Source organism: Pleurodeles waltl, chromosome 1_1 (assembly GCF_031143425.1).
Source record: "Pleurodeles waltl isolate 20211129_DDA chromosome 1_1, aPleWal1.hap1.20221129, whole genome shotgun sequence".
Classification (NCBI taxonomy): domain Eukaryota; kingdom Metazoa; phylum Chordata; class Amphibia; order Caudata; family Salamandridae; genus Pleurodeles; species Pleurodeles waltl.
In genome coordinates this window covers 413,761,921-413,789,579 of record NC_090436.1, presented here as the reverse complement: position 1 = coordinate 413,789,579, position 27,659 = coordinate 413,761,921, and the positions used below count along the sequence as shown (strand labels likewise).

General features: G+C 43.3%; 1 protein-coding gene across 4 annotated transcripts in view; it reads right to left on the bottom strand.

Moving 5' to 3' along the window:
- Nucleotides 1-27,659, bottom strand: part of FAM169A (family with sequence similarity 169 member A) — a 352,302-nt gene that overhangs the window by 193,778 nt on the left and 130,865 nt on the right. For all 4 annotated transcript variants that reach the window (XM_069223847.1, XM_069223831.1, XM_069223821.1 and 1 more), the window contains exons 5-6: nucleotides 21,053-21,224; nucleotides 10,680-10,859 (exon numbers count right to left, since the gene is read on the bottom strand). In XM_069223847.1, the coding sequence (XP_069079948.1) occupies nucleotides 10,680-10,859; nucleotides 21,053-21,224 (352 nt within the window). The remainder of the gene's footprint in view (nucleotides 1-10,679; nucleotides 10,860-21,052; nucleotides 21,225-27,659) is intronic.

Sequence of the window (27,659 nt, the reverse complement as noted above, 5' to 3'; positions counted from 1 at the left end):
AATAAAAGCAGGGTCTGTGGGCGGTGCCTTGTATTTTTTCTCCACCCTTGGAGTGATTGCTCTGCTTTTAACAGGCTCCTTGAAAATCTGTTTAGCGTGCCTTAGCATTCCCGGGAGCATGGGAAGGCTTTGATAATGGCTGTGGGTGTAGGACAGGGTGTTAAAGAGGAATTCATCCTCAATAGGCTCCGAATGTAGAGATACATTATGAAATTCGGCTGCCCTAGCTACCACCTGTGCATATGCTGTACTGTCCTCAGGTGGTGAGGGTTTAGTTGGGTACGACTCTGGGCTATTGTCCGATACTGGAGCATCATAGAGGTCCCATGCTGCCTGATCATCCTGGCTCATGGTGGTATGAGCTGGTGATGGTGGTGGAGTCTGTGCCGGTGATACATGAGTTGACTGGGGTGGAGAGGGTGGTGGAGTTGCCCTCTTTACCACCTTTGCTTGTGGTGGCTTGTCTTGTTGCTGGAAGTCAAGCTTCCTTTTCCTTCTGATTGGGGGAAGAGTGCTGATTTTCCCTGTACCCCTTTGGATAAAGATCCGCTGTTGCGTGTGATCTACCTCTGTAGTTTGTAATTCCTCCTCAAATCTGTGTCTTTTTAGTTGGGAGGAAAGTGATTGTTCCTCTGAGTAGGAACTGGTTTTTGGTTCGGTTGCCAGGTGTTTTGGCACCGAAACCGTGTCTTTAATTGTTTTCGGCTCCGACGAGATCTTTCTCTTTTTCGGTGTCTTGGCCTCTCGGTGCCGACCATCTTCGGTGCCGCTATCTCTGTGCCGAGCAGCTTCGGTGCCGCTGTCTCTGTGTCGAGTAGCTTCGGTGCCGCTATCTCGGTGTCGAGCCTTTTCTGCACCACTCTCTCGGTCCCGAGAGTGTTGCGCGCCTGTGTCTCGACCTGAGTCGGACGACTTCGGCACCAGCTCGCCCTTTTTCGGTGCCGATGGACGGTCACCTACTTTATGGGTTATGCCATGGCCTGTTGGCAGTGGCGTCCCCTGGGCTTTGTCTGTTTTCTCGTGTGATCTTTCTTTCGACGTCTTACTCACGGTTGGTTGCTCGTCGACGTCGAATTCTTCGGAGTCCGAATCGCGGATGGAGAAAGTTTCTTCTTCTTCCTCCTCCTCGAACCCTCGTTGTCCTGTCGGCGTGGAAGCCATCTGCAACCTCCTGGCTCTTCGGTCCCTGAGCGTTTTTCTCGACCGAAACGCGCAACAGGCCTCACACGACTCTTCCTTGTGCTCGGGGGACAGGCACAAGTTACAGACCAAATGTTGGTCTGTATAAGGATATTTACTGTGGCATTTAGGACAGAATCGGAACGGGGTCCGTTCCATCAGTCTCGATGTTGCACGCGGTCGGGCCGACCAGGCCCCGACGGGGGATCGAAAATACCCCGAAGGGTTACCGGAGCTCTTTAAGGCTCGGTGTCGATTTGCCCTAACTATCCCGATACCGAACGAAACAATACCGACGAATTTTCCGTTGATTCTGACTAACTTTCCGACCCGAAACACGGAGCGAAAAGGAACACGTCCGAACCCGATGGCGGAAAAAAACCAATCTAAGATGCAGTCGACGCCCATGCGCAATGGAACCGAAGTGGGAGGAGTCCCTCGGTCTCGTGACTCGAAAAGACTTCTTCGAAGAAAAACAACTTGTAACACTCCGACCCAACACCAGACGGCGGACTATGCACAGCATGTGTATCTGCAGCAACACATGCCACCGAACATCACTGTTATGTTCCTAACCTGAAGGCCTAAAGGAATTAAATATGCCTTCATAGTTTTTATTAAATATAGCTCTGTTCCCACGGTTGTTTTCATTAGCTTCTCAAACTCATCTAAATCTGGTTGTTCTTTCCAGAAGTGACTGAAAAAGAAGGTCCTTCTACAACTTTAGATATGTATTCCTCTGTGTGAGACAAAGTCTCCTTAGCCTATAAGGGTAATCCCATGTCCTTGAAGAGATGCATTGGCTCCAAATTGCCCCACAGGGCAATTATTGCAATCAGATATGGTTACTTAAGTCCCTGTGGGCCTACAAGGCTGTCCTTGTATTGTTTACCCACCGCTTACACAAGGCATGACAAGACTGACTGCAGTAAGGTGCATGGTGGAGACACCATAGCAATTGAAGGCCTATTTTGGAGGATAGAATGAAGCAGGCAGTGCTGCGCCTGTACCAATTACTAGAGACAGAAGAGCCATTTCAGATGTTCACTTACAGCAGGAATTGGTAAAAAATGAACACAGATTGGACATTCCAGAGTTCCTGGGTGTCCATTTAGCAGAGGAAAGCCAAGTCCTCCATTTGCACACTCTACAAAGAAAATGCATATAAAGTGATGTTGCTATGGCATCTGACAAAGGTGAGACTGAACGTGATGTTTAGCATCTCTGATACTTTTTGAAAGGGATGTGATTAAATAGGCTTGTCATCTCTTGACAGACGTGTGAACATATTAGAGGGTTTTGGAAGGAGGTCCTAGCTCTCATTAAAGAAATTACTAACGTACAGCTGTCAATGGACACACTTATCATTTTGTTGTGCAATGTAGAAGAAGAAAGCCTATCTGCTTGGTCCAAAGTATACAGATCTCTCAATGTCTGTTGGCAACCAGGCTATGTACAGCTCAGAGATGGAGGGCTCTAGTATTGGTTTATGGTGGTTCAATGTCTGGCACCTATATGCCATGGAGAAATCAAAGGCAGCTGCTTGGGATAGTTTGGTTGACTCAGAGGTGGTGTGGACTTCTATACAAACACATACAAAAAATAGTAATCTGTCATATGCTTGCCTCCCCACATGCAACTATGCCTTACAGCTGACATATGACCCGCACCCTTGCCAGATCTAATCAATGGTGAACCGGATCAAGCAAAGGTCAGTTCCATGACCACGCATGGATTTTCTGTGATGGCAGGCAAGGCATGTTGTTTTGCCTCATTTTTTTACATTCCAGCTTACATTGTATAAATAAAAATGCCTTCCTTAACATATACTTTGAAATACAACTTGGGCTGGGACATAAGAAACAACAGTACTGCTGTATTCCTTTCTACGGCCACATACAACACAAACTGTTGTTTCCATACATTTCCTGGAATGCAAACTTTAACTAACTTTAAATAAAGTTATTTAAAAGAAAATAGATAGCTCAACCACCCTGCCTTAGCATAGTTTTATTGCGAACATGTTCTTCATTGCAGCATACTCCTGATGAAATTTTAAAAAGCTAATCATGGATTACTCCAAAGTACATTTTTCATAGACTTTAATAACACCCTATTTTCAGCCTAAGTATGAGATATTTGTACAATTCTTATCTGAGACAAAAACCCTATCTTGATATCATCTACCTGAAAAGTATCTGGTAACATTTCTGCCTTCTTCCTCTAGGGCAGTGGTTCCCAACCTGTGGTCCGGGGACCCCTGGGGGTCTGCAAAGCCTTCACAAGGGGTCCGCGACTGCTTAGAAAGTTTAATAATTTTAACAGATTAGGTCCTCAGCTTTGAGTAATGACTCATTGGGGGGTCCCTGCATTCCAATAATGATTCAGTGGGGGGGTCCCTGGGTTCCAGTATTGACATAGTGGGGCTTCACAGAAGTCAAAAGGTTGAGAACCACTGCTCTAGGGAAAAAGAGGAAGTAATTTTTCTGTCAATGGTCACTGTTACAGTGGCAAATCTGAGTCTTGATCCATTTTGTCTATGTATATCCTTTTAGACATTTTTGCGGAGCTAAGACTACTGCCTTCACTCACTCCTGCTTTCTTCTTTTGCACTTTGTCAATTTTTTGAAACTCAGAATCCCCCAGAAAGACAGGCCAAGAGCCACAACCGGACAAACTCCAACAAGGCAAGATACCTAGATTCCTTGGTCCTTCTCCTATGACAACATACAAAAGGACTTTTATTCTCAAGTAGGCCTTAACAGTGGGAAAACACACTATAGCCTATTGAGTGAAATACCGCCTTGAATCTTGCCACTGCAGGGACTTGCCTATCCCAAAATTTGGCATATCCCAGTTCCACACATTATACAACCATGCCTTGTCTTCTTCAAGGCACTACTTATAGGTGGCTGAGCAAATGGTAAAGGTACACTTTTAAATATGTCAAGAAGGTTTACACTTATATGCGGATGACATTGCATCTGCCTAGGTTCAGAATTAAACAGGCCTTTATGTTACTATATTTTTGGAGTGGCTGTGAGGATGGTGTTGGGTCCACCCTTTGGTCCACACGTGTCATCTTACTTTTAAGGTGCACTTTGTGTGCCAATGTGAATTTATCTAAAAGGTAGGTAAGCCATTGCGATGAACACATTATTTATAATGTGTATGTGTCAAAGCGTATGCTTCCAAAACAAAGGGGTCTAGGAACTTTCAAGGTCCAGCATACATGCTCCTTGGCATAAGATAATGAGAAAAGGGTATACAGTTCCTAACAAAAACAGGGTGGAGACACAATTCGTCACTCCTGATATGTAGTAGGTCGGAAGGAAATAATTTAATTTAGGAGCATGAGCCCTCACCTACCGAACTGGGTGGCATGCTTCATCATCGGGCAGCTCCTTGTTATGCCCGCACAGCAATGCCTAACGGGCACTCACAAGGGGGCTCTTTGCCGGAATTCTTATCTGAAAAGTGCCGGACTAAGAGTCAAGTTAAAATGTCTGATGTGTAGATTGAAAAGAATGAAAGTTAAAAAAGGTCAAGGGACAACTAAACTGTGTTTCTATAGGTGGGCCTTGTCATGATTAAAAACAGAGGTAAAAAAATTAACGGTCGACATGTTTCTTGCCTAAGTGTCACAAAGATCAGTGGCAATTCGTCCAGGCCAAGATACAAAACGCCTAATCTATTAAGGTAATGGGCCAACATATATGTGAAGGAAAGTGCCCAAACCAAAAATTCACCAACCAGGTGCTGTAAATTAAATATACAAAGTCAGGCAGGGAATAAACAATCAGGAAATAACAATTGTAAAAGTCACCAATGATCAGGTAAGTTCTTTCTTATGATCAAACTCAAAGGTGAATATTCATCACACTCAATGAGACGCAGATCATATAACAAAAAAAAAATGCTAGGTGTATCAGAACAAATGGGACACACAATTAAAAAACAAATGGACCCCATGTCAAAATCATAAGCAAGGTAAATAATCACCACAGGATGGGAAAAACACAACATAAAAAGTCAAGGATTTTTTGTTGTGTCCAACCATGCGAAACACTGCGACAGACCATGTGTTTCAAACACCTGAGGTGGAACATACTATCACACTCAATAAAGTCACCCCAAAACACCCATTACAAAATGGTGGAAGGTGCTATTTTCAACAAATCACTGAGGTCAGATTTGTGCCCCTTAGATATTATGGATGACTCTGCATATTATGTGATAATTAATGGAAAAAAAGATGCAGAGGGTAAAGATCCAGAAAACCTACGTCAAGCTGTGGGCTCGAGATAAGTACATCAAGGGTACTCACGAAGGTCAAAGCGGAGTGGTGCCGACGACCTACCCCCATTTGTAATCCTATATTTAACAAGGATGGGTCGGGTGCTGCTTTTGAAATGTGACCTCAGTGTGAACTTGTATGTAGGGCGGAGCCAGATCCACAGAGAGCAGAATAAATATCTTGCCTCTGAACAGTGTCCAAAGTTGGACACCATGTTGGGGAAGTATCTCTCAAGAGTGGATTAAAAATAAAAATAATAAAAGAGAGAGAGCGTGAGAAATATCCCACTTCTCAATAGTGTCCAAAGTTGGACGCCATTTTGGGGGACAGTATCTCTCAAGAGTGGATTAAAATATAGAAAAAATGAAACAAGGGGAATTATGGACTTCTTCCACAAATCTCAGACTTTGTGAGGACGTAGCGAGCTGAGGTGCTTTGCCCACAAAAACAGGGGAAATGTCCCGACTCATAACAGCATCAAGCATGGGACACCATGTTGGAGCGAATAAAGTAAAAAGCAGAATTGTTTTTTTTTCAAACTCTGCTTATCAACCCCAGGCACTGTGAAGATTGGGGTGGGGCATGGTGGTTTATTAATGTGAAGAGTTCAAGAATTACTGCTGGATGGACCATACGAGGAGGGACATGTGTTAAAAGCAGGCTATCTCCTGTCATGTGGGAAATTCTTTGACGTCAAGTACCCCAAGACAATAATGACAATCCCTAACCTGACCCCTAAAGATATGGTAATAAGGAACGGGGGACAAAATGTCTTGTATGTACAGGCTACTTCTGGGAAGTATCATGTCTACAAACAAAACTGAGAGGAAAAAAGTGTTCAGCCTACACTGAAAATGGAACAGAAAAACCAGAAGTGTGATATGTTTGATAGGATGATGGGCGTAGACATATCCTATATACAAATGATCAAAGTGAATGGTATCAAGTAACCAAAAACTGAAGAATGAATGATTCTACTCATTCCACGGTAGCTCATTGTTAAGGCAATTGATAAGGGTCTTCAACTGGAACACCCAGTATTGTTTCCTGTAGCTGGGACAGTGATGAAGCACGAGGAGGTCCCCTTAATGTGTACTGCTATCCTACGTCCCCATTGTAAGTTTATCAACCTATGTGGCCCAACACTTTCCATCACACTTGTCAGGTCTACTAAGCCTGCCTTCCCTCAACAGTTTCCCCAGCCTTTTTTTTTTGTGGAGGGCAGAAGTTAAGGCAGAGGAAGCAGCCAAGAAAAGGGGGCTACAAACAAGTCCAAACAAGGAACAAGACGAAAGTGACAAAATGAAACTGATTGTTAATCAATCTCAAGGATACTTGACTGATACTGAAACCAGGGTTCTGCACAAAGGCCTGGGTTTCATACCCACTCCTATTGAAGACCGTTTTAAACTTCACTGTGAACTCCATTTCTTTTTTCAAATCTTATGTGTCGCATGAACTGCACCCATCCATGTTTCTTCTTTGGTGCTTGTGCTGCCAATCATCAAAATAAGGTGCCACAGTTTCACCATTAATAATGGTGGGGTTTTGGACTTTCATACGTTTGGGTACATCTTATGAATTGTAGGGAGTATCCCATTCTCTACCCACAGAACATTCGATCTAAATCTATCAAATGACTTTTTGGCATTTTCATAACGACCAACAGGTGTTGCACGTGCATGTATCTTATTCTGGAGCATAAATCTGATTTATTCCTCAATAGTACCCGCAGTGACGATATTTTAAAAACTTTATTCTTGTGTTACCTCGGCATTACGTATAAGAAATGATATACTAGGCAGGAGCACAATTGTCAATCCAAGGTAGTATAATATTTATAAGAGTGAGGTTTGCATAAGTGTACCATTCATTCATGTAAACATGGTCAGGAGTCCAGGTTTAGTCAATTGTCACCTGGTGGGCACTCCACTGTAATCTCTACATATTATTTTATTTCAATTCAATGGGCCAGTTCAAGTAAAATGTAACTCCCTCTCCATGCCTTATTCTCACAATCAATTAAGGCCACAGTCTAAGCCCTGATAGACATGTGTTATACCGTAAAGCGGCATTAGATAAGAAGCATAGGATAAATATGTCTTCCCCTCTAATATGCCTTCCACTACCTTATTTGTCACATGGTCAATAAAAACCTTTTCAAGATGAAATTCTTCCAGAACTACATTTAAATAATCAGTCTTAATGAGAAAACCCACATGTGGCTTGTTCTTTCTCCTGGTTTCATGAATATGCTGATAGGTGCTATCTTCTAGGTTTTGGGTACTCTTCCAAAGTGCATAATTTGGTTAAATACAACTTTGAGAATATAGCATGCATGTCTAAAGTATACAGTTCGTTTGCAGCACCATATGGGCCTGTGGCCTTGTTATTGGCAAGTCATTTATGGTTTAGTTTATTTTCTCAATGGCTATCTCATGGATCATTTGTTTTCAAGGTCTAATATCAATCTGTGCAAGATACTGTTAAATTACGTTGCCTTCCAGTGTTGATAACTCTTTATACTGTTCTTTGTAGTACTGTGTATAAGGGGATGACTTCCTCTCATAAGGTTTTCAAGGTGTGGAAAACATTTCTGAAAACCTTGAGCATTTATTTATGGCCTGACATTAAAGCCCCATAGTCCCACTGTTTTTTCACCCTATTCATAATTTTCCTTAAGCATTTATCTGCCTTTTTGCATCTATTTCAGGACAGATTTGATTCAGAAAATGTTGTTCTTTACATATTTGCCTAATAAAAGTTATTTGGTCAGTTGATGTTTGGTCTATCAAGGCCCATAACAGTTGGTTCATATTTTTATGGGTGTTTATTGCTTAAATATTGCATTATTCGTCCATATATAATATTTTATGGGTCCTCTTGGTTAAGATTTTAATTTATCCCACACTGTAAGAATGTTGGCAGAATCAACATTATTATGCAGCAAGTCTTTATATGGCGTGGGTATTTCAGATCCATTAATTATATTAATTTTTGATTCATCATCCATCTTCAATGGGACCATCAACAGGCAAACCAACCCTGCACTACAGCACGTGGCTCGTACTGACTCGAGGCCACATCTAATCACTCATTACAGGGTACTCCCAGCCTTTGGGGTGCAATCTGTTTAGGTGGTCAACTGAGACATTGCGATTTCACGATGTTTAAGTTGTAATTGCATAGTATTGGATTAGATTTATCACACAGCAATGTTAAATTCACCAGCAAATTTACCATGCAGTATATCTTTCCCAGTACTCCGTAATTCATAATTAGGGTCAAAGGGCCTAATGTAGTAAGATTCATATTAAGAAATCATAAATTGCATCGCAGAACGATGCAATAGATTTTCGATTTCTTAATAGGAATCTACTACAGTGCATTCGGTAAAAGTGGGTGCTATTTGTACACCAATTTCTATTGAATGTATTGGTATTTTGTGAACCAACCTATGTGTTAATAGGTTTGTTCACAAAATACTAATTTGTAGTTGATTGTAATTTGACGCACCTTATTAATATGCATAAAATAGGGTGAACATTGAGACCCTCGTTAAACTCACAGGCATGATGGCCTGCTGGAGACAACCATGTCTAATTGTTATTACATAAAGCAATATTTTTCTTTTTTTTTAAATGCAGCCTGTTTTCCTAAAAGAGAAAACTGGGGTGCATGTAAAAAAGAAAAATAATACTTTACTAAACATTTTTTACAAGCAGACAGTGGCCCCAATGTTCTCTGTTTGCGAATGCTTACCACCACTTTTGATTTTGTGGTAATGGGTTTGGTAACCATTCACCCATTTATTTGTTTTTAATATGTGAACCAAATGTGAAATAATAGATATCCTCATAAGGGCAAACTTTTTTTCAAAATATGTGAAAGAATTGACCATCTGGGATTCTGAGTGCATTTTGTAGGCCGGAACATAGATAGCGACAAGAGAATAGGCCAAGAGAATAGGCCAGTTGCAGCTCGCTGTGCTGTGAAGGGGTGGGGCAGCACGCGCGGGGGGCTGAGGATAAACATAACATTATATATATATTTTTTAATTTAAACTTACCTTCCTCTCTTCGTCGCCATGCCGCCGCTCCTTCTTCTTGACAGAAGGCACAGGCTCCCAGTCTGCCCTGCGGCCAATCCTGATGCTGCTCAGAGCAGCATCAGGATTGGCTGGGAGCTCCCAGCCAGCGCGCTCCTAGGCAGACTAGGAGCCTGTGCCTGCTTTCTCCAGCCCTGTGCGCATGTGTATTTGGCCTGCCTGAGACGGCTGGCCAAACATACATGCGCACTGAGGGTAGTGCACAGTGCACTTCCCTCAACCCCGTCATCCCAATTGCCCCGCCCCTTTCACAACAAAACCAAAATAAAAATGGTTTATTATTGTTTAGTTGTATAAGGTTTGAGACGACTGCAGCTGGCGGGGGATGGGTGTGTGGGAGGGGGCTAGGGGAGGTCGCACTCTTCTGGCCAAGCAGAGGAGCCACCCCTGGAAGAGGCAAACCATTATTTTATTTAAACATATCAAAGTAGTGCAATTTAGCTAACATATTGAGCTTCTGAAGTACCTTTAGTAGAGTATAGGAAACGTGACATATTCTAGAGGTATACCAAGGAGTACAGTGGCTGAGAATGCTGTAAGAACCTTGTTTCCAGTGTATATCTAACCTAATGTGTGCACTGAGCCCAAACATTTACATAAGACATAGCTGCTTTTTATGAGATCTCATGTTCCGTGTGTCTTCCTTTTATAAGTGGATAGCACTTATGGTCAAATACATGTTAAATACAATCCTGTGGCTTAATATGTATAACGTTGGTGCTAGTGTTGGTGCAAAAGTCGGAGTTACCATATTTGTTTGAGTGCAGCTGAACGGGAAAACATGCTCCTTTGTCAAGAGCCTGACTTGGTATTTCAGTATTAGTAATCTCAATGTAATGTCTTTACACTGCCATTGAAACATCTGACACATGATCAAAACTAGACATCTTTCTGTCATTTCAAAGAACACAGTCGCCTCTCTCAAATGTGACATTTATATTTTCTCCAACAAAATTTGATTGAAAAAATCTCTGTATTCATATAATAAGCAACTGGCGTTGAATAATGAGGACACATTGCTTTAAAATCAATGTGCCTTTCTTTATGTGCTGACTTGCTTTAAAGCAATTCCATGGTCTATATGATGGATTGTACCTGCGTAAGTAGAAGATGAAACTGGATAGCGTAGACCAAGTGTGTCCTCAGAGAAAGAATCCACAAAATCCTCTAACATCTGGAGTCCAAAATCTTTCTCACGATGCCGCCTCCTCACAAACATTGTGTCCAGCACTGGAAGCTGATATCTTTGTGTAAGGTAAGAGTTGCATATACTTCCTGTGGTTATGATTTAAAAGAAAGATAAATGGACATTAGTAGGTAATATGAGATTATACACTGGCATTCTGTAAATCAGCAGAAAGGCTTGGAAGCAGAGGTTTCATCTACTGATCTACTCGAGACAAATGTAAGAAATAATTTAAGAAACTGCAAGCTTCTTCACTCTATGGTGCTATTGTTGATGATCAGCTGCGTGTGGAGGTATACTCAACCAAGGAAAAGTAAGCCAGATGCACTGGATGAAAATCATACTGTAACAGATGACAGCCTTGAATTAAAAGCTCACAAATCCATGCTTAGCACACAGGTCTCTAGGTCACAACCAGTTTATCATGCATTTAGAAAGTATCTGCAATTCACACAGAAAGATGTTTGATATTGTACTAACTAAGGCACTTCATGGAGTATAGAGGAACAAGCATTATCAAACACACAAAAGGTGATGAGAGGAATGCTTGCAACTTGTCTAGCCACTGGCAAGTGCTCGGGGTAGCATTCTAATCAATCGTTTTTTTGGCCACCATGCTACCTTAGTTTGGACCGAGCCATATGCAAATCTCTCTTGACCCTGCTCCAAAAGCAACAGTACAGTCTAAACTGCCAAGACATCCCTGAACTGGAACACAAACAACCCAGTATTACAAATATAAAGGGCTTCTCTGTCAGGCTGGTGTTTTCCTGCTAACCTGGAAGACAATTAGCCTATGTTTAACATCAGATTTTGATTCTTGACATTTCTGTAGTGGGCTAATCGTGTCTACTGTTCTTTGACCTAGTAAAAGTCCAGCTCTACTTGATTCTACACTATTTCTTAGCAGCAAGATTCCAACATTCTTTATCCCTCCAACATGGCCATTGGGCCTCTGTGGCACACCTAATGTTGCACAATCCTTGGACTCTGACACCTGTGTCATGTTTATTCAGCCAAAGCATACACCACCTGCTTTCAAGGTCAGTCACACACATACTCCCAGTAACACTGAGGTACACCAGCACACATAACCATTTACCTGTAATTCTTACCTCTGTCAACTCCAGATGTCTTGCAAGGGGCTAAGTGGCTACAATTCCAGAGTTCTGTGCCCTGATAACTCGGTACACAGAAGAAAGAAGCACACTTTTCACGTACCCTAGACCAATGCTAGTGCTTCTCCTGCAGCAAGTCCTGTCCACACCTTTAATTCACCAGTTTAAAGGACCAGTGGATTTTCAAGAATTGTCACCACCACATGGCACAACTGACACTGAGTTTTCAAATAATTTCTCAGAAATAGATTTCCTAGAGGAGGAGGAATTGCCTTTCGTTTTGGTTATTTTTCCTCCATACCACTTATGGAGACTTGGAAAATCAAGTGCGCTACGACCGAGCAAAGCAGGAAGGATTGCCATAACAGAGGCAGGGATTCGAAAACTTTCCTTTTTTCTTGCTTAACTTTTTATGCTCCTTAGTTCCTGAGCTGGAAAGACTGGCTTCCCAATTCACATATTGCATACTGAGAAGAATTAGTACATCTAGGGCCGGATGTACGAAGCATTTTTCAAGTCACAAAGTGGCTGATTCGCAGAATCGGGCCGTTTGCGACTTAAAAAAATGCTTTTTGGGATATACAAAGCCCAAACTGCGATTCGGTAACTTTTTATCGAATCGCAGTTCGGGGTTTGCGATTCGGTATTAGGAAGGGGCGTGTCAAGAGCGTTGTTTCCTAATACCGAATCCAAATTGTATGTATGATTGTTTTGTGACCGCGAGTGCGCTCGCAAAACAATCGCTGTTAGCACCAGTTTCAAACTGGTGCTAACCCATTCGCAAACGGGAAGGGGCCCCCATGGGACCCCTTCCCCTTTGTGAATAGCAGCAAAAATATTTTTTCGGGCAGGTAGTGGTCCCATGGAAAAACTCTTCATTCTTGTTTTTGAAATGCATCTTGTTTTCTTTTAAGGAAAACGGGCTGCATTAACAAAAAAACAAAAGCAACTGCTTTATTTAAAAGCAGTCACAGACATGGTGGTCTGCTGTCTCCAGCACTTCTTAACCTTTTCACCTCTTTTGATCCCCACTGAATCCTTACTGGAATCCGGCCACCCCCACTAAATCATTATTGGAAGCCGGGACTCCAAGCCTAAGAAACATCTATGATCTGAACATTAAACAATACACACAACTACAAAACAAGTATACACCAAACAAATCCTCAAATGTTGAAATAATTTGTTTAATTCACAATCAAATATAGTTTTCAAATGTTTACTTTTGTGTCTTTATTTGTATATACTTCGTTTCCTATATTAATCTACAAATCTTATGTTTTTAAAACTGTAGTGTCCCCTGATGATTGTAAACTTTTTGACTTTCTTATTTCTAATGATATTAAATCAATTCCTTCTAACTGGATGGATGCAAACCTATTATCAGGTAGTGCTTGGTGGGAATGGATTATTCACTTGAGAGGTAGACAATCTCATTCATACATACTCGTAAAGATTGCTCTGTACTTATTTCTAACATGTTGTGTTCATTGGACTTACATATTAATGCCAGTAACTTATTATAATATGTATAATATTTTGTTTCATATTTTCTTACAATAGTCCATCTTTGTTTTCATTCTTTTATTTATAATTGATTATTGGTCAGGTTACTTACATCAATGTAGGTTGGTGTACTCATATTTTAATATATTTGCTCTCATATTTCATTCCTTACAGTTATGGTAACATATTTAATAATGTGTTCACTCTGTATTATACTTAAAATGTATCAATATTTCTGAACTAAAAAAAAGTTTATTCTTGTTTATCATATTTTACGTGATGCTTGCTGCATGGTTTACATGGTAACTATTTTCAGGCCTTGGCTCGTGCATGGGCTCTTAGAACCACGCAATACCCTTGGTTCTGCTCTTCGTTTAGGAACACCCCTTCTACTTCTTTTCCTGAAAATCCTGGGACAGAGTGTGACAAAAAAAACTCTTGAGGAGGAGCAATGGTGGCAGACTGAGCAGGTACAGGTCCTGCATGTTGCCTACACCCATCGCTACTGCCCACTCTGAGAGAACCATTTTTATTACCTGCATCAGCTCACACCAGTCAAAGAGACAATGATTAATTGACCCCTTGCCTTGATTGTAGGAATGCGTACCCCAGACAGAGGTGAATCTACAGACTATGGCGGGTGAACCACAGCCAACATGATGGCCTGCCATCTCGAGGCCCAGCAGCAGCAGAAGGCAGGAGAAGACTGGTGCAATGTAGGTGGATTGCTGTCAGGGGCTGCGGTGGAGGAGTGGTGACCCCCTTGCAACTGCCCTGGAAAGGTGGTAAGGCAGTAGGGCCCATATTTAAACTTTTTGACGCAAACCAGTGACAGCGCTGGTTTGCGTCAAAAGATTTACTGTCGGCTAACGCCATTCCAACGCACCAGGCAGGTGCCTTATTTATGGATTGACGTTAGCAGGCGCTGCAGGCTGGTTAGAGTTTTAAAAAATGTCTCTAACCAGGCAGCGCAGGCATAGGGAAGAATGGGGGTTGTGCATAAAAAAATGGTGCAAGTCAGGTTAGAGTAAAAAATCATGGCTGTAACCGGACTTGCACCATTTTTTGGCGCACAACCCCTATTGAAATGACTCCTGTCTTAGAAAACTGTCTCCTGGGCATGGCCATTGGGCATAGTGGCATATAGGGGGGCCCAAGTTAGGCCCCCCATGCCACTTTAAAAAAATAAAAATATATACTTACCTCTACTTACCTGTACTTACCTGGGATGGGTCCCCCAATCCATGGGTGTCCTCCAGGGGTGGGCGAGGGCGGCAGGGGGTGTCCCTGGGTTTTTTAGGGCCAGCCCCCTCCTGTGTGTCAAAATGACGCGGCAGTATAAATAAGCGCACAGGCCTTTAAGTCATTTTTGGGACGCGAACGCCTACCTTCCATGTCATTAACGCAAGGCGGTTTCCCGCATCCATAAAATGACGCACACTGCTGACTTTTGACGTTCGCAGGGTCGGGCGTCACACTATAAATATGGTGTTAGGTTTCGCCAAATTTGCGTAAACATTTTTGATGCAAATTTGGCGCAAACAGAGTATAAATATGCCCCTAGGTGTCCCGAACCTCCACAGCTCTTGAAAGGTATGTGCCATAGGCACGCTGAGTCTCTTTGATGGGGGAGTGCTAGTGAGGCTGCATTGGGTAAGGCACCGGGAGGCATCGAGATGCACTGTTTCTAAGGACTACACCATGTGTTGGAAAATGTAGCCCCTAGGCATCATGCTGGGTGTATCTGGAGAATGGAGCTGCAGTTTCAGGGAGGGCTGAGGGACCACCCCATGCCGTGAGCCGCACCTTCAAACCCAGATGATAGAGGATAGGTCTCAAAGGGGGCAGGTTGGAAATTCGTTCATTAAAGCTAAAGACTCTTGACAATAGGGTTGTGTAAGGGGCAGCACTGACACTCGCAATGTCTGTCCCAAATACCATTCCTCTAGTTCTCTCTAGTTATCCAGTAGCAGGACACTCAGTATGAACTAGTGCCGAAAAAAGAGGTACAAAGCTTCCATGGAATGCCCACTTTTTTGTGTGCTGCTCTACATCAGCTAAACCCACCATCACTGTCCCAACTTATTGCAGCCATTCAACTACTAGCCTTATCTCTCAGTCTGGTAGTGATCCCCTCAATCCAAACTGATTCCCCAGAAAAACAAAATGATTACAGGATTTCTGTGCAATTAACGTTCCTGAAATGCACATTTGCTTTCAGTGAAATGGTAGGTCCCAGGAGCTAAGGGCCAGATGTAGCAAAAGAAAATGTAGCGAGTTGCAAATTGCGAGTCGGGAACTCGCAAAATTGTATGCAGAAAGGTGTCTCAGACACCTTCTGCGACTCGCTATGGGGTCGCAAAGACCCACCTCATGAATATTAATGAGGTGGGTCGCATTTTGCGACCCCATAGCGAGTCCATGCATTCACAGGGATGGTGGCCTGCTGAAGACAGCAGACCTCCATGTCTGTGACTGCTTTTTTAATAAAGCAGTTTTCTTTTTTTTATATTGCAGCCCGTTTTCCTTAAAGGAAAACGAGTTGCAATAGAAAAAAATAATGAAACCATTTGGTTTCATTTTTTCAGAGTAGGCAGTGGTCCATCGGACCACTGCCTGCTCTGAAAAATTATTTTTAGCGACATTCACAAAGGGGAAGGGGTCCCATGGGGACCCCTTCCCGTTGGCGAATGAGTTACCACCCACTTCAAGTGGGTGTTAACTGCAAATTGCTTTGCGACCGCTTTCGCGGTCACAAAGCAATTCTGCATCGCGGCGCGAGTCACAAATAGGAAGGGAACACCCCTTCCTATTTGCGAGTCGGATTCACATTTAGCGAGTCTGTACCGACTCGCAAAATGTGAATCAGCATCGCGATGGCCGTTTTGCATGGCGCAAACTGCGCTTTTCGCAGTTTGCGACATGCAAACCGGTTCCTACATCTGGCCCGTAGTGTTCATAGAAGTTGTAACAAGCAAAGCTTTTTTATGAGTATGCACAATAGGTTGTGAATTTGCTGGAAACCTGTTTTACATCATAATGTAAAGCTGCCCAGTGCTGGATGGGCCACATTTTGTTTCAGGTCAGCAAGCTGAGTATGATGATGATAAAGGGGATTTACAGAGCACAAACTGCTATCCCAAAATAGTTTCCTCAAGCAAAATAGGAGCTAGGAGAAGAAAATAGTGGAAAAGCCATATATTTAAACCCTTACAAAACGTTTAGATGGTTAGCTTCGGAACAGAGAGAGATGAGTCACAACTTAGATACTAAGTAAGAAAAAGCTCTGGCATCTGATCTTGAAGGAACAAGTCAGGGGATGCTAAGCAGAAAGATGCCTCCAGAGCAAACAATTCTTGCGGGGGAATGCCATATGATTCTGAATTGGAGAAAAATATCACCAAGATTGTAAAAGGCTCTGTGAGCAATGCAGGGTGCTTTGAAATGCAGCTCTTGGGAAACAGGGAGCCAGTTACAGAAGTGCGGACAGGAAGATTAAGTAAAATCTGGCTGCCAAATTCTGAATGAGTAAGACGATGCAAGGAGCTTTGTGATAGCACTAAACAGAAGGAGTTTTTTGGTGTTTCTTTCCCCACATTTGCTGATATAGATCCTTTGTTTCAGAAACACTTTGCCTCACTATTTCTAAAATTGTTTTTTTTTTTTCACAGGTGAAATAATATTTAATTTCTGCAAATGACGACAATTGTTCATATTTCAAGGAGAATAACTCCAGTCATCTTACCCAATGCTTAACATACCTCACAGCTACTACTTGGGCTACTCCATCCATCCTCCCCACCAATAATTCTCTTCTAATGTGGCCTAAGCTCCTGCAGCCTATCCAACCCACTCCCCTTTAAATTCTCTTTTGACTTATGTTCTTGCCCCTATTGCTCACTGCTCCATTGTTGGGAGGTAAGGATTGTGCTTTATATTTCCTAATGCATACTTTCTCATACATTGATCTCTAAGGGACTGCTCCTATGAATTCCTGTGGTGAATTAACTGATCACTCAGATAAAGGTATATTGATTGGTTCAGATGTAAAATTCCTGGTAATGAAACAAATAAGCTCTATGAAATGGACAGCTAAGTGCCTCAGTGCCATTCTGTTGTCCTTGTTTGCTGAAAATACATTTGGTATTCTTGTACTTAATCCTGCCATTTGCATAAATGTTTTAGTTTAAACATATCATTATTTCTCCATTTCCATAGATTGCTAATGCTCTCTGCAATAATTAGTATTAGTATAGTATTAGTAGGCAAGTTCTTGTTATTTCAAAATTGTACAGCTTGGCTTGCTGGCTCCACCATCCCAAACATACGAAGACTCATTATATAATGATGCCTGCACGTCCTATACTTTTATCAATAAAGTCCCACTTTTTACGCACCCACCCTGGTCACCAAGTTGCATCCTGATTTGGAACTGGTTTAGTCTGGGGCTAGTCGCACAGTCTTTAGCCAACCAAAGAGCTCACTTGTAAGCCAACTTTGGCTGAAGTTCGGAATGGTCAACAATCTACGCGTGAGGATACTCAATTTGTAACTATTGCTACCATCTGAGAAATGCATTCAATGGTCCTTTAAAAGAACTTACCTGGGATGAACAACAGCGTAATATTAAAATTTACAGGGACAATGGTATCTTAAATTTGAAAACACTGTTAGGTGAACTGCAGTTAAATGAATTTTGGCACAGCAAAATTGAGTATTGGCAGTGAAAACTCCTAGTAAAGCAAGAGTAAGAATAACGAGTCCAGAGCTCACGTGCTCTTACTGTTGTTCCAGAGACCTTATCCACAGCCTTACTTCAATTTGCAAATAAAGCAAACATTATGAACAAAAGATATTCATTCCAGGTTCCTACTTATATAATTGAAAACAACAACATCCTGGAGATCCTTACACTCTTGCATGTGTTGTATGAGATTTCGGCTGTATTTGGAGTCTCTTTCCCATATTATCTGTACAAGTCTGTTCGTTATGAATCTCAGAAGACAGCTTCTACCTGCCCATTATTCATTTGTCTTGGAATAAGGACAGTGGAGGCAGAAATGACAGTCTGATTGCAAGATACTGACTTACAACTATTGTCCAGGCTAGTAAAATTCCTGGAGATGGTAGGTATTGCACTACAGAACTAGACAGCAATCGTACTAGACTGCCCCCTAGCTTGATGATTAATGTATGATGACACTGAGGGCCTGATTACGGCCTTGACGGAAGGATTACTCCGTCCTAAGGTGACGGATATCCCGTCTGCCATTTTACAAGTTCCATAGGACAGAATGGAACTTGTAATACAGAGGGCGGGATATCCGTCACGTTTGGGACAGAGTCATTCCCTTTGCCAAGCTCATAAGGAGGCCCTGAATCTTTTGCACAGCCGAAGGTCATCGTATTAAGGAACTTTTCTTTATATACCATTGTTACCTTTTATCTTCTAGAGTGGTAATATATTTTTTGGGTCCTATTTAACTTTACCTCATTGATTCAGTGTTGGACTGCTACTCAATTATTTTTGTTAGACATGTGGTTTTCTGCTGCTATAATAAATGTACTTTATCGTACACAATTAAGCGAGTTGTGTTTTGCATCCCACTGATTTAGTGAGGATTAGACTATTACTTAGCTCTGATTACTGTTGTTGCTACAACCTTATCAAATCACTTTATTGCTTTTAAAAGCTGGTAGGCTCTTATATTGTACTAAGTGTTTACTTGTCACTGTAAATTTTATACATTTGGATGACTAGTTTTTTATTAATTAATGAATAATAGAAAATGATTTGAGTATGTTGTGTATTGTGTACATAACTTATAGAGGAAGCAATAGTCGCTATTTACATATGTTTGTTTTTAAATGTATAATGATCGGATGATTGTAATGGTTTTTAGTAACCAATCAATAAACTGGGCTTGACTTGACCCACTTTTTTGGTTGGAATTTCATATACCCTTATATTTATGGGGATTTTCGTTCAAGGTATCTGCCTTCAGAATGATTGTAACTTTCAAGAGCCTGTCAATCAGTCACATTTTATTTAGGATTTGATTTTGCTTAAGAATTGTATTGCTCAGCTGTATCTCCATAAAGAAGTCAGTGATGTGAAATTCTAATAGGCATATCTTCATAATATTAACATAATACAAATTGAGAGTTAAGGGAAGATTGCAGCTGCCAGAAAAGTCAGCATTCTGATACACTCCAAAAACACTAGTGTGAGTACAAATCATGGCCCTTCCTAATGGTAGGAGATCTGATGTAATACAAAGGAGAAACAACACTTCAACTATATCAACCTAAATTATTGAGTGCTTAATGGTGTAAAATCTGTCATGCTCTCAATGCCTGTTATTATTTAAATTATGTGTGACCACAATAAACTGAATGGGAAGCTTGAATCCCTCCACTTGCGTACAAATGTGTACAAAGTTTACAGTAGGTGACAGAAACTGTGGAGCCACTTCACAAAGCACAATGTGTGCAACAAATGGCAGAATCCTGCACCCATAGCCTTACGTTTATGTTTGGATGTGGACAAGATGTTGTGGCAGCTTTCAGAGAACTCTGGGACATGGTCCCCTCTGAAACGCACTGTGGTGAATGCCAGGTTCTGAGGGTGACAAAAAGGAGTACATATAAAGGGTGATGACAGATTTTAGTCACAATGTAAATACTTTGAAGGTGCTATCATACTAATTTTAGGAATTGTGGTGTGTGTTCTAACGTGATCCTACCCTACGAAAAATGATGACACTCTGCTGGGATTTGATGAAACATGTTTGAGAGAAAACTGTTTTCTCTCATGTTTTCTCATAGAGATTATGGAAGGTGCTCCAGAAGCTAGAATGAGAGCAAATTTTTTATAAGTTCACACCATCGTCCTCCGTAATGTGCGAATAAAATCTAATACTTTGAGTAAAACGTACTTCCAACATCAGCAGCTTGTCAGTAGACTCCCTAATGCAGCTTTCCACAGTATTCTAATGAAAAACTAGAGCGCTAACATTTTGAATTAATGACATTAGTGCTCCAATAATAAAGTCAGTTTCAGTTTTTAGTTTGATCCATAAGAGGCTTTCTGGTGGGAGAGCCCTAAAAACTGAGTAGACCTTTGGAGACAGAAGAAAACTGCACTGTGTACGTTCATCCCTACAATAGGGACAAAACTTTATCTCAGTTGTACAATAGATAGGATCCTGAGAAAAGATTTCCAGCGATTTTGAGCTGTCAGTTTGACATTATAGTTGTATAAGCTTGGCAAGCATCAAACTCATAATAGGCATTTGTTTTTAACTGGCTAAAAAGTTATGCAGATTTTTTTGGGCTTAATCTTCTAGAAAACAATTCCAGTTGGTAAGGAATTTTTATTTAAGCATGTGGACTGTTCTAATAGAAATGCATCTGCACTTTTTGTACTAGGGTTGGAATACAAAGTTGCTTATTGGAAACGTGGTGATTCTCAAAATGATATACACAAATTTATTTTACGCAGTGATTGGTGAATTATTACCATGTGTTGTTTTTATGGGGTACTATATTTAAAAACGGGGAACTGAAACAAATCAAGATTTTATTATTGTTAAATAATAACCCAGCCCTCTTTAGTGATTGTCTTTAAAACATATTTATTATGAAGAGAGCATTACCTGACGGTTTTACGGAGTAAAACCCAATCGCTTCGCCATTCTTCCACATAATCTTGGCATAATCTGCACTCCCATGACAGAGAAATGGCACCTCATTTTTTGTCATTTCTAGTTTTCGATAAATAATTCGGTTTAGAACATAGAGGACCACTCTCTCTCCAAGTGACCGGACCTGCGGACAAGTAAGTATTAGCCAGTTACACTTAAGTGTGAAATATTATTTAATTTGTCTCCCATAGCTCACCATTTCCATCACGGATCAGCAAACAGAGACAATATTGTCATTCTCATATCCTCAACTAACACATATTGTCATATTATTGAATTCAGCTTGCAGTAAATGTTGCAAAAAATACTAATTCTTCAAAGCAAGACCTAAAATGCTTATCCACCTCTATTTGTAGGTAAAATTTAAGATACTCAGAGAACTACTTGGGACTCCAGAGACTATTATTCCTCATTGTGAGTTCTAAAAATACTGGCCTGCACACTCCGTGGAGGATCATATGTTTCTTGTTTTTTGTCCCTGTGCCTAACAAATACTGAAAATATATGAAATGTTATTGTGTAATTCAAAAATGTAAATTGCCTCTTGATGTACACAATCTTCTACCAGCATATAATGTATAGTGCTCTTTGTTTCCCTGCTAGGTTTGCGTTAAAAACTCCATGTTATCGTATTACTCCAGCCTGGTGTGCTAGTGCCTGTTTTGCCTCCGAGAGTGACTGAAAAAAACAAAAGTTAGAGTGAAGTTATAGTTAGGTGAATATGGCAGTGACATTTTGAACTAAAAAACACAGAAACTCACCAGAGCTAACTATAACTTGTGCCCCGGCTATGCACTGCTTATGACCTCACCTATTACATCACTCATGACATGTTCTATGACATCATTTATGACATCCCAAATGACATCATTGATAACATCACGGATTACAACACCCAATTTTGTGTTTGTAGTCATTATTCTACAAAGTAGTATGGCATTAGAGGCCTGAAAAGTATTACCAAATAGCTCAGAATAATATGAAGCAGCATTAATGTCACCACAGATACAACTCTCTTAGTTGTAGCAAGCATGAGCTATGTGCAACACCGACCCGACCCTATGCCATAAACCTCACTGGTAGCCTAGTTCACCTTAACAATCAATCAGAGATATATGGGAAACCCTCATTGCACAAAGTGTTCAATTCAATATGTATTCAACTGTTCAGAGGAAGCCAAGCTCCTCAAGATACTCAACATCTATTCCAAAATTAATACCCTACTGCGGATAGCTTTTATCTGTATCAAACTCCTCATTGTCATAGAACCTACACTGAGAAATGAAGTTGAGTAGAAAAGTGGGTTTTGTAAAAAGGTTACTCTAAGGTGAGAGTTTACACTGTACCACACTGTTTGCAGACAGTTAAACTCTCATGAGAAATACACCACAGACAATTAGAAAGTATCTACCAAGAACAAAATACATTTTATGCAACCGAGGTCTGAATGTGCTAAAGATCATACTTCCTGCAGCCTTCATACTGGGGTGAAAACTTTACAGACAGTCAATCAATCAGTGATTTATAACGTTCACCTATAAAGTCTCAAGGTGTTGTTTGCGGGCGTGCTGCTCAGTGGAAGACCGAGGACATGAGGTCCTTCCTGAACTGCTTCAGTGATGCGGTCTCCCTGAGTTTGAGAGGCAGCTTGTTCCATGTCTGAGCTGCGAGGTAGGAGAAGGATCTTCCTCCTGCTGTGCTTTTCCAGATCTTGGGAATGGCTGCAAGCGCGAGCTGGGAAGAACGGAGTTGTCTGTTGGGTATATAGAAGGCAGGTGGTTGAGGTATGCCGGTCCTATGTTGTGTAATGCCTTGTAGGTGTGGATCAGGACTTTGTACGTGATGCACTTGTTAGCAGGGAACCAGTGTAGGTCTTTGAGGTGGGAGGAATGTGGCTGTGTTGGGGGATGCCCAGGATGAGTCTGGCTGCTGCATTCTGGATTCTTTGTAGTCTTAATTGTAGTTTCTTGGTGATGCCAGCATAGAGTGCATTGCTGTTGTCCAGTTTGCTGGTGACAAGTGTGTGGGAGTCTTCCTCGCGTCGGAGGGGAACCACTTGAAGATCTTTTGAAGGGGTCGGAGGGTGTGGAAGCATGACGATGAGATGGCGTTGACTTGGCAGGTCATGATAGAGAGGAGCCCAGGATGATGCCCAGATTGCGTGCATGCGTGGTCCGGTGGAGTGGAGGCATTTCCTAGTGGGGTGGACCACCAGTAGTTTCTCTAGGTGGAGGGGGGGGAGCCAATTCCGAGGATCTCCATCTTGTCGAGTTGAATTTGAGCCAGCTGGCTTCCAACCAGGTGGTAACAGCTCTCATCCCACTGTGGAAATTTCTCTTGACCTTTACAGGGTCGTCGGACAGGGACAGGATCAGTTGGGTATCGTTGGTGTAGGTGACTGTGTTTAGCCTGCGTTTTTTGATGATCTTGGCTAGCGGGGCCATTTAGATATTGAAAAGCACTGGGCTGAGTGATCCTTGGGGCACTCCGCAGCATGTATCTTTGGGTCCTGACGTGAATAACGGTAGTCTGGTACTCTGCGATCTTCCTTTGAGGAAGGACCTGATCCATTTCAGTGCTTCATCTCAGATGCCAGCGTCGTGGAGTCTGGCGCAGAGGAGGGAGTGTGAGACGGTGTTGAATGCGGTGCAAAGGTCAAGGAGGATGAGTGCGTTCGTGCCTCCATGGTCTAGTATGGCATGTATGTCGTCAGTGGCTGCCAGGAATGCTGTTTCAGTGCTGTGGTTGCTCCTGAATCCAGACTGGGATGGGTCTAGGAGTTGGTGTGTTTCAGGGAATTCTGTGAGTTGCTGGTTGATGACCCTTTCCGTTACTTTGGCTGGGAAAGGGGGCAGAGAGATGGGGCTGTAGTTTTTCAGCTCCCTTGGGACAGCAGTGGGATTTGTGAGTAGCAGGTTGATCTCTGTGTGCTTCCAGTCTGATGGGAAAGTGGCGGTCTCGAAGGATCGGTTGGTAGTTCGGCAGAGCTCAGGTGCTATGGTGGCGCTGGCCAGGTTGAAGATGCGATGAGGGTTTTGGTTTTTGAAGCCTTTGTAAGTGTCCACGAGTTTTTTGGTGGAAAAAGTTGGCAAGATTGTCGCAGAAGTCCTGAGAGGGAGGGATGGATGAGATGTCTGTACCGGGGTTTGTGAACTCTTTGACGATGGCAAAGAGCTCTTTGCTGTTGTGAGTGCTGGTGCTAAGGCGTTCTGGAATGGCAGCTTTTTTGGCGACTCTGATGTTCTGGTGATGAGTGGTGACTGTGTTCTCATAGGCTATGTGCTCTTAAGCTTATTTGCTGTTCCTCCATTTCCGTTCCAGTCATATGCAAGAGCGTTTGGACTCTTGTAGGTCTGTCGTAAACCATTTAAGTGTTTTGCTTTGTCGGTTTCCTGCTTGTTTTCTGAGGGGGCCTACATTGTTGGAACAATCCGATAATCAGCGGTGTAGATTGCGTGTGGCTTCATTAGAGTTCACTGCGTCCGGTGGGGGGAGTGGCTGACAGCGTTGGTGAGTTGTGCTTCTGTAACTTTGCCCCAGCGTCTGCCGGGGGAACAGTGGTATGCAGTGTTCTTCATGAAGGTAAAGTGGACGCTGTGGTTGGCCCAGTGGTGTTCAGAGGTGTGAGAGATGGTGATGTTGTTCCCTTCTCAGAAGAAGCGGTCGAGGATGTGTTCGGCTCTGTGGGTGGGGACGTTGGCAAGTTGTTTGACGCCGAATGTTGCGAGGTTGGTTGTCCAAGAGGTTTGTGGTGCTGGGATCATTGTGGATATCAAGGTGGAAGTTGAGGTCGCCGAGTAGGATGTAGTCGGGGGAGGTGAGCGCTTGGGGGGAGCGACGAGGTCGGCGATGTCTTTGCAGAATTGACGTAGGGGTCGGGATAGCCTGTAGATGAGTGTGCCACAGAGGGAGGAGTTGGGGTTGGTCTGAATCTGGAAGTGAAGGTATTCATGGGTTGGCTGAGACTATAACTCGTTGGTGGTTGCCAGGAAGAGGGTGTTATTGTAGACTATGGCAATGCCTCCTCCAGGCCGGTTGGCTTTGTCCTTGGGGATGATTTTGCAGTTGTCAGGGATGGCCGTGGCGATGTCCAGGCCCGAGATGAGTGTGATCCACGTTTCGTGAGGAAGGCGACATCCGGGGCGGTTGAGTCGATGAGGATGAGGAGGTCCCAGACTTCTACTGCGTGCTTGACGAGGTGTGTTTGAAGAGTATGCACTTGAGGTGGTCATCCGTGCTTGGTACGGGATCGTGTGGTGGTCCTTGGAGGGTGCTGGAGCATGTGCGGCACGAAAAAGGTCCATGAGTGTTCCTCAGGTGGGCTAGGTGGCAGGCCGAGGATCTTCCCGGGTTGAGGGCACGTAGTGTGGTGGAGTTGAACTAGCGAATGAGCAAGGAGCAGGGTGCATGGCGCTGGGCACGGTCCAGGCGCAGATGGGCTTGCCTTTGGCGCGACAGCGGTTCAGCCGCCATTAAGGAGAGAGAGGAGGGGGGCCCACTCAGCTGGGAGGCAGGAGGGAGGGAAAAGCGCTTCACAAGGAGGAAAGGGGGCGGGGCTGCAGAAACAGCAGCGGCACAGGAAAATGCGGGGAGAATGAAGAGGGAGAGAAAGAGACAAGAATGAAAGAAAAGCAAAATGGAAAAAAAGACAGAAAAATAAAACAGAAGTAAAAAACAGGAGTAAAAGCAGGACTAAAGAGAGACAGAAGATACTTACATGCAGGGATGAGGTGCATGTGGGAGCCTGCGGGTGGGGGAGGCACCAAACTGAGTCAGGCAAGCTCTCAGTTCGCTCAAGGCAGAGGCAGCAGCAGCAAACAGGTGGAGCTGCACAGAGGATGGCAATAGATGCTGACCAGGTCAGAGGAGTCGCCCTCTCAGTGCGCAGCGTCTGCCCATAAGAGGGGGAGGAAGGCAGGGGGTCCGGTCAGCTGGGAGGCGAGAGGGTGGGAAAATCGCTTCACAGGGAGTGGGGAGAGAGGAGGGAGAGAGAAAGAGACAAGAAGGAAAGAAAAGCAAAATGGAATAAAACAGAAGTAAAAGCAGAAGTAAAGAGAGACAGAAGATACTTACATGTATGGGTGAGACACAAGCAGAGCCTGCAGGTGGAGGTGGGCCTCAAACTGAGAGTCAGGCAGGCTCTCAGTTCACTCGAGACAGAGGCAGCAGCAGCAAATACGTAAATACACCCCTCCCCATAAAGCCAACCCTATGCCTTTGGCTGGGCGGAGTGGGGTGTTGTTTAAAGGGCCTGGCCCTGGGGAACCCATCTCCCAGACCACTTTGTTTTTTAATTAAAGGAGAGTGGGGGGCACATAACCCCCTCCCCAAGCTGTTATCAGCCCTGGGGATCCCATCACCCAGGGCTACTCATTTAAATGAAGGAGAGGAAGGAAGGCACTCCGCTGGAGCATCTTTAGGTCCTGGGGTCCCATCCCCAAGGGCAGTGTATTTTTTAAGGGGAGGGAGCCGCATGCACCCCCTCCCTGAGCCCTGATCGTCTCTAGAGCTAACTATCCCAATCCTTGTTAGTTCCCTGGGGGCCCCATCGCCCATGGCCACTCTTAAATATAAGGGAGAGGGTATACGTGCCCCCCTCAGCCCCTTCCTACACCGATTTTGGTCATGGGGACCCCATCCTCCGAGACCCCTGGTGCTTTTGAGGGGGAGAGGGCCATGTGGCCTCCCTCCCTGCACTGGTTTTGACCTGGGGGACCCTATTGCCTGGTCCAATCATACTTTTTAGGGAGAGGTAGGTACATGCCCATCCTCTCTGGGCCGATTTTGGCCCTGGGGACCCCATACCATGGACCTTGTACTATGAAAGGTGGGTGCCTTAGTGCCCACCCAGGGTACCCACCATGCTCTCGCTGGGAGCTGCGGGGGGGAGCCCCAAGGCCCCTGCAGCCCTAGCCAGCTCTCCACATATAGTGGGAGATGGCATAGCTCCTGCCCATAGGGAAAAACTACTTATGCTGCTCCCTCCATGCGGGAGCAATCTTTTGATCTGTTTCCCTGCCTGCATCAGTGCAGGCAGGGAAACAGATCAAAAAGACTACTCCCAGCGGAAGAGAGCATTTTTTAAGCTCCCGCCGCAGGGAGCAATCTTGAAGTTTGCTCCCACTTGGTGGGAGATTTGAAAAGGCTCCTGCCAAGCAAGAGTTACACTCTACACCACTTCATTGTATACCACTGCAGTGTACATCACTAAATGTATGCCCCTCAACTTTACGCAACTCTACTCTATGCTACTCCAATCTATGGCACTCCTGTGTACACCACTGCACTGTACGTTATTACACTGTGTGCCGCTCCACTGTATGCCACTTCAGTGTACACCACTCCACTCTATGAGACTCCACTGTACGGTATTACACTGTACACCACTCCACTCTATGCCACTCCATTGTACTCCACTTCACTGTTCACTACTACAGTCTGTGCTATTCCATTAAACAACACTCCAAACACTTCACTGTACGCCACTCCACTCTATGCTATTCACTATATGGCACTCAACTGTATGTCATTCTTCTATGCGCCACTACACTCAACGTTA